The sequence below is a fragment of the Aulonocara stuartgranti genome (assembly GCF_965226115.1).
Source record: "Aulonocara stuartgranti genome assembly, chromosome: 7".
In the NCBI taxonomy this organism is placed as follows: Eukaryota; Metazoa; Chordata; class Actinopteri; order Cichliformes; family Cichlidae; genus Aulonocara; species Aulonocara stuartgranti.
The window spans coordinates 14,914,565-14,921,973 of NC_138945.1; the positions used below are offsets into that span (position 1 = coordinate 14,914,565).

At 45.2% G+C, this 7,409-nt stretch overlaps 1 protein-coding gene across 1 annotated transcript in view; it reads right to left on the bottom strand.

The window, feature by feature from the left end:
• arsb (arylsulfatase B) overlaps nucleotides 1-6,111 on the bottom strand; it is a 30,782-nt gene extending 24,671 nt beyond the window's left edge. Inside the window, 1 exon segment of the mRNA XM_082539624.1 lies at nucleotides 5,626-6,111. Within this exon segment, the coding sequence (XP_082395750.1) occupies nucleotides 5,626-5,892 (267 nt within the window). The 5' untranslated portion in view covers nucleotides 5,893-6,111.
• Between the last annotated feature and the right edge of the window lie 1,298 nt (nucleotides 6,112-7,409).

Sequence of the window (7,409 nt, forward strand, 5' to 3'; positions counted from 1 at the left end):
TGCAGGGAAGGGTCCTCTGTGATTGGCTTAACCAAATTTCACAAGAAAAAAAAAAAGAAAAAAAGAAAGAAAATCTAACTATTGTTTAGAAGTGTTGGTTATAATAACGGGGATTGTTCCTTACAGGAAAGACAATTTAACATGCATAAACACCAAATAATGCCACGAAACATGTGACGTTAACATCGGACATAAGAGTGTTAGCTCGCTAGCTAGCTGGAATCACAATGACCTCCATCAGTGACTCTTCATACTACTGATGCAAATTCTTTGGTGATCTTTCCACTTTTGCTGTGGGTGGATGTGCAGCTTACGCCTTTATGAAGGCCAGCAGGGAATGACTCCTGCGGTTAAAAACAAAAAAAAAAAACAAAAAAAAAAAAAAAACACCCCACATCTGGTTGCATTAAAGTTTACAGTGGGGGAAATAATTATCTCATCCCCTGCTGAATTTGTAAGTTTGCTCACTTACAAATAAATCACAAGTTTCTAATTATTATGGTAGTTTCAATTTAGAGAGAAACGGTATCAACCAAAAATCCAGAAAAAAAAAAAAAAAAAAAAAAAAAAAAAAACACCCAACACACATTACTTAAATATGTAAATTGAGTTGCATTTCACTGAGTGACCTACAACCTAGCCAGAATTCTGGCTCCCACATCCTGATCTCGATTCTGTCCACAGAATTGATCATCTGTTCATTAAATATCCTGTTATCGATCCGTGAAGATGACACAACAATGACGTAAACTGCAGTATGTGGTAAAGACATAAAGACCTGGATCAACTCTAATTTCCTGCTGCAGATAAAACTCTAAAAATCTTAGAGACATGTTATCTAACCAGATACTTACTCTGGACGGCATTACCTTGGCCTCCAGTAACACTGTGAGGAATCCTGGAGTGATTTTGATCAGGATTTGTCCTCCAATGTCCATATTGAAAAAATATGTAGGACTACTTTCTTTAAGTTGCGCAATATTCTCTAAAATTAAAACAGAATAGAATATACAACTGTATAGTGACAATAAAGGCAATGAGATACAGAGCATCTCCTACTCAGTGTAAACATGCTGGGGGGGGGGGGGGGGGGGGGGTACAGTTCTGCAGCGCTATGTACATATGGACATAGTTGATGCACCTGTAGCACTTCCCTGAGGGAAGCAGGCTGAACATGTTGAAGCCAGGGTGGGAGCTGTCCTTGATAATGTTTGCTGCTCTGCTGAGGCAGCGGGAGGAATAAATGTCCATCAGGGAGGGGAGAGGGCAGCCGATGATCTTTTGTGCTGTCTTGACCACACTCTGAAGCCTCACTCTATCTGCTTTGGTGCAGCTGCCGTACCATACCGTGATGCAGTAGGTTAGCAGGCTCTCAATGGACGAGCGGTAGAAGGTCAGCAGCAGGTTGGAGTTCAGCTTGTACTTCCTGAGGACTCTCAGGAAGTGCAGCCGCTGTTGGGCCTTCTTGATGACCGCTGAGATGTTTCCTGTCCAGGAGATGTCAGCAAAGATGAGGACACCAAGGAACCGGAAAGTGTGGACCCTCTCCACACACTCCCCGTTGATGTAGAGGGGGGGCCAAGTCGGTGCTGTGTCTCCTGAAGTCAACAATGAGCTCTTTGGTTTTCTTAGTGTTCAGTGCCAGATTGTTTTCTGAACACCAGGCTGCCAACTTCAGGACTTCCTCTCTGTACTCTGCCTCGTCTCCCTTCGAGATGAGTCCAACTACCGTGGTGTCATCAGCAAACTTGATGAGAGTGCTGTTGTGGGTCGAACTGTAGTCGTGGGTGTAGAGAGAATAGAGGAGGGGGCTCAGCACACAGCCCTGTGGGGAGCCGGTGCTCAGTGTGCGAGTGGAGGAGAGATGAGGGCCGAGTCTTACAGTCTGGGGCCGGTTTGTGAGGAAATCCTTTATCCAGGCACACGTGAGAGGAGGGAGGCCAAGAGTGACCAGTTTGGTGATGAGGATGTCCGGGATGATTGTATTAAAGGCTGAGCTGTAGTCCACAAAGAGCATTCGGACGTAGCTTTGCCGCTGCTCTAGGTGACTCAGCACAGCGTGGAGGGCTGTGGCGATGGCGTCTTCTGTGGATCTGTTTGCACGGTATGCAAACTGGTGGGGGTCGAATTCTGGGGGGGAGGTAATCCTTGATGTGCTGAAGGACTAGTCTCTCAAAGCATTTCATGATTACCGGTGTGAGGGCCACAGGGCGGTAATCATTCAGGCTGGAGATGGGAGACTTCTTCGGCACTGGGATGATTGTGGCCGATTTTTAGACAGGATGGGATGGCTGCCTGATCCAGTGAGAGGTTGAAGAGTCTGGTGAAGATGAGGGTGAGCTGGTGTGCGCATGCTCTTAGTACCTTGCCAGGTACTCGATCTGGACCGGCCGCCTTCCTGTGGTTCACTGCTAGGAGCACACGTCTGACATCGTGCTCTGTTACAGTGAGTGGAGCGGTGCAGGAACCAGGTGAGGATGAGGATGGGAGCAGGGCTGAAGCAGATGAGTGTTGCTGTTGTGGTGTTTCAAAGTGGGCGAAGAAGCTGTTTATTTCCTCTGCCAGCTGCCCACTCGGGTTTTCTGTTTTCGCAGTAGTCAAAGGAGCTTGCAAAGAAAAGCGTCTGGATTTCTTTAAGTTGCTTGAAGACGTTTCACCTCTCATCCGAGAAGCTTCTTCAGTGGGAGGGAGGATAAGAAGGACAGACGCAACAACATTGTCATCCCCTATGTAGCCGGTGCATCAGAGAAACTCAGGAGAGTTTTCTCCAAGCATGACATCCCAGTGTATTTCAGACCCAGCAACACGCTCAGACAGAAACTGGTTCACCCGAAAGACAAAACGCCAAAACACAAACTTAACAATGTGGTGTACGCTGTACAGTGCAGCGAGGAATGCTCAGACCTCTACATTGGAGAGACCAAACAGCCACTTCACAAGCGCATGGCACAACACAGAAGAGCCACCTCCACAGGACAAGACTCAGCAGTCCATCTGCATCTTAAGGATAAAGGACACTCTTTCGAGGATGCCAATGTTCACATTTTGGACAGAGAGGACAGATGGTTTGAAAGAGGAGTGAAAGAAGCCATCTATGTCCACTGTGAGCGACCATCTTTGAACAGAGGCGGGGGTTTACGACACCAACTCTCTGCCATAATCCAGTTTTGAGATCCCTTCCCAGACGCCTTAACGCCCACTCACATCCTGGGCCATCTGACCTCAGGAATTCGCATGATAAGGTGGGGCCAGGTTTCACAATGAACACACCCGAAACTCTGGCTGATTGGGACCCACGCACAGTTTCACACCTTGGCTCAGGCGATTAGAGGATCATCAGGAGGTCCTTTTGTCCCTCTGTGGGGGGTCACTCCCACTAGGTTTATATCTGGGACTCTCCACCATTTGACCTTAGAACTGAATAAGCTTCTCGGATGAGAGGTGAAACGTCTTCAAGCAACTTAAAGAAGTCCAGACGCTTTTCTTTGCAAGCTCCTTTGACTACGATGACCTGGATGACTGAGAACCTTCACAGACATGTTTTTGCAGTACTGCCTCTGTGGTTGATGATGTCTTGCATTCCCTGCCACACCTCTCGTGTGTTGTTGCTGGACAGGTGGGACTCGATGTTCCTTTTATGGTCTGACTTGGCTTTTTTAATCCCCCTTTTCAGGTCAACTCGAGCAGCCCTGTACAGAGCTCTGTCACCTGACCTGAAGGCGGCATCACGGGCTTTGAGGAGTGAGCGGACCTCGCTGGTCATCCAGGGTTTTTGATTTGGGAAAACCCGAATGCTTTTGTCCACTGTCACATTTGCAGTACAGAACTTGATGTAGTCCAGTGCTGATCCTGTGAATGTTTCTAGGTCCTGGTGTTCAAATATGTCCCAGTCTGTCTCTGTGAAGCAGTCCTGTAGTTTGGAGAGAGCATTTTCCAGCCAGGTTGTAACAGTCTTTGTGGTGGGCCTGGCACTGCGCCTGAGGGGGGTGTAGGCTGGGGAGAGCAGGAGGGAGAGATGGTCGGACTGACCGAGGTGGGGGAGGGATATGGCTCTATATGCATGCTTGATGTTGGAGTAAACATGATCTAGAGCGTTTTCTCCTCTGGTGGGACATTTGACATGCTGATAGAACTTTGGGAGTACAGTCTTTATGTTGGCCTTATTAAAGTCACCTGCAATTATGTGAACACCGTCCGGGTGGGCCCGCTGCTGTTCGTTAATGGTGTTCAGCAGGATAGAGAGCGCCGTGTTTACGTTGGCATCGGGTGGAATGTACACAGCCGTGATGATCACTACTGTTAGCTCTCTCGGTAGAAAGAAAGGCCGGCATCTTACCGACATGTACTCGAGGTTCGGGGAGCAGTGACTGTTTATAATTGTCCCGTTGTTGCACCAGCTTTCATGCACGTAAATACATCCATCTAAGAGTGATGCTGAAGACACTAGTTCGTGAATGTGTTACTTCTTGGGTGAACTATTATAATTCGTTATAATCAGGCTGTCATAAAAACTCAATGAAGAGCCTTCAGTTAATCCAAAAATGATGAAGCAAGAGTCCTGACAGGGACTAGAAAGAAAGAGCAGATTTCTCCCACATTGGCTTATTTTTTACTGGCTCCCTGTTAAATTCAGAATTCAATTCTAAATCCTTCTGCTCACATACAGGTCTTGAATAATCAGGCCACATCTTATCTTAAACACCTTATAGTACCATATCACCCAAATAGAGCTCTTTGCTCTCAGACTGCTGGTTTGTGGTTTCTCTGATAATTAAAAGTAGAATGGGAACTCTTTTCCTCAGTCCCTCCTTCTGTGGAACCAGTTACCACTTAGGATTCAGGAGACAGACGGCCTCTCTACTTTAAGATTAGGCTTAAAAGCTTCCTTTAAAGGAGTTGACTTTAACCCCCCCTTATAGCTGTGCTGCAATAGGTCTTAGGCTGCTGGGGGCTTCCCATGATGACTGTTCTCCCTTGAGAAGCTTTGTTACCAACCATTTGCTATGCCTTTAATGCAGCCACCATCAGTTGTGGTCTCCCTGTCTTCAGTTTAGCAGGAGAGATTCTGTAATCCTCCACTTTAGTAATTTTTGTGTGTGTGTTTTTTTTTCTTCAGACCTTTGGGTGTTGCCAACTTGGCCACTTTATTCTGTCTTTTTAGAAAAGCAGATTGTTGATTTGACCACTCCTGAAGCTTTTGCTCCTCTCGTCACTAATATGGCATTATGTTGCATAAATATGCTTAATTGTGGACAAAATATAAAAAAATGCCTCACTGTCCAAATACTTATTACCTGACTCTATATAGATGTCCGTCTTTTATTTATTTTTAAGCCTACCAAGTAACTAATGTGATATTTTCCAACTCGTCGAATGAAGTGACAATAACGATTCTAAAATATTGGAATAGATTCATTATTTTGTTCCCCTGTATGCGTTTGTAGCCATTTCACTGATTTATTTAGCATATTCACTTAACACCTCTTAAAATGATTGATCGTTTACACCGGTAATTTGTGTCAGAAAAATTAAGAATTAAGTTCAGATCAGGACTGTTTGGCTTATTGGTCATTAAGAAATATCGACTGTATTTAACCTATCTTTATATCCAGTCTGTGTTCTCACCTGATACCTCCCGGTCATGAGCTGGTTCCTGGAGGGGGTGCACAGAGGCTGCACATAGTAGTTCTCCAGGCGGACTCCTCTGGACGACAGCTTGTCCAGGTTTGGCGTCCTGATCTCGGAGCCGTGGTAGCCGATATCGTACCAGCCGAAGTCATCGGCCAGGATAAACACGACGTGAGGCTGCCGAGCCGCTAAAGTTTGAGCTAAATTTACTATGAAAGTCGAGGCAATGATCCAGTAAACCACCTTGCCATTACCTTCAGTCATCTTCTTATTTATCACCTCAATGGGACAGTTTTTTTTCCGTTGAAATCAAACAGGAAGTCGGTACAGCCGCGTTTAGCTAACCAAGAAAGAGTAAAGTAGCACCAGCTGTTCACGAGTTAATGTAACTAATGAGGTGTCAGTGTAATGATTACACACATCAATAATGAACTGCAGCTAACTTTCACTTCCCTGTTCCACAGATTAAAAGCACTGCCGAGACTGCAGCAGCCAATCAGATGATCGAAAAACATTGCGAAGCACGTGATGTATGGAAGCCCGACGCTATAAGCGAAGCTCTAAAAGCGCTATTAAATTAAATTAAATTAAATTAAATTAAATTAAATTAAATTAAATTAAATACACAAATTTAATACTTCAGTGTAGAAAACTGAGCATAATGGAAATCTTTTGATAAATTTGTCAAACTAAATTACATTAGAAAATACAAAGTAAAGTATAAATAAGTACATTACTGGCAGTAATAAATGGTGATTAGCACTGTTGCCTCACAGCAAGAAGGTCCTGAGTTCAATACCACCACCAGGGTCTTTCTGTGTGGAGTTTGCATGGGTTCTCACCCACAGTCCAAAGACATAGAGGCTGTACAGGGAGTGCAGAATTATTAGGCAAATGAGTATTTTGTCCACATCATCCTCTTCATGCATGTTGTCTTACTCCAAGCTGTATAGGCTCGAAAGCCTACTACCAATTAAGCATATTAGGTGATGTGCATCTCTGTAATGAGAAGGGGTGTGGTCTAATGACATCAACACCCTATATCAGGTGTGCATAATTATTAGGCAACTTCCTTTCCTTTGGCAAAATGGGTCAAAAGAAGGACTTGACAGGCTCAGAAAAGTCAAAAATAGTGAGATATCTTGCAGAGGGATGCAGCAGTCTCAAAACTGCAAAGCTTCTGAAGCGTGATCATCGAACAATCAAGTGTTTCATTCAAAATAGTCAACAGGGTCGCAAGAAGCGTGTGGAAAAACCAAGGCGCAAAATAACTGCCCATGAACTGAGAAAAGTCAAGCGTGCAGCTGCCAAGATGCCACTTGCCACCAGTTTGGCCATATTTCAGAGCTGCAACATCACTGGAGTGCCCAAAAGCACAAGGTGTGCAATACTCAGAGACATGGCCAAGGTAAGAAAGGCTGAAAGACGACCACCACTGAACAAGACACACAAGCTGAAACGTCAAGACTGGGCCAAGAAACATCTCAAGACTGGTTTTTCTAAGGTTTTATGGACTGATGAAATGAGAGTGAGTCTTGATGGGCCAGATGGATGGGCCCGTGGCTGGATTGGTAAAGGGCAGAGAGCTCCAGTCCGACTCAGACGCCAGCAAGGTGGAGGTGGAGTACTGGTTTGGGCTGGTATCATCAAAGATGAGCTTGTGGGGCCTTTTCGGGTTGAGGATGGAGTCAAGCTCAACTCCCAGTCCTACTGCCAGTTTCTGGAAGACACCTTCTTCAAGCAGTGGTACAGGAAGAAGGCTGCATCCTTCAAGAAAAACA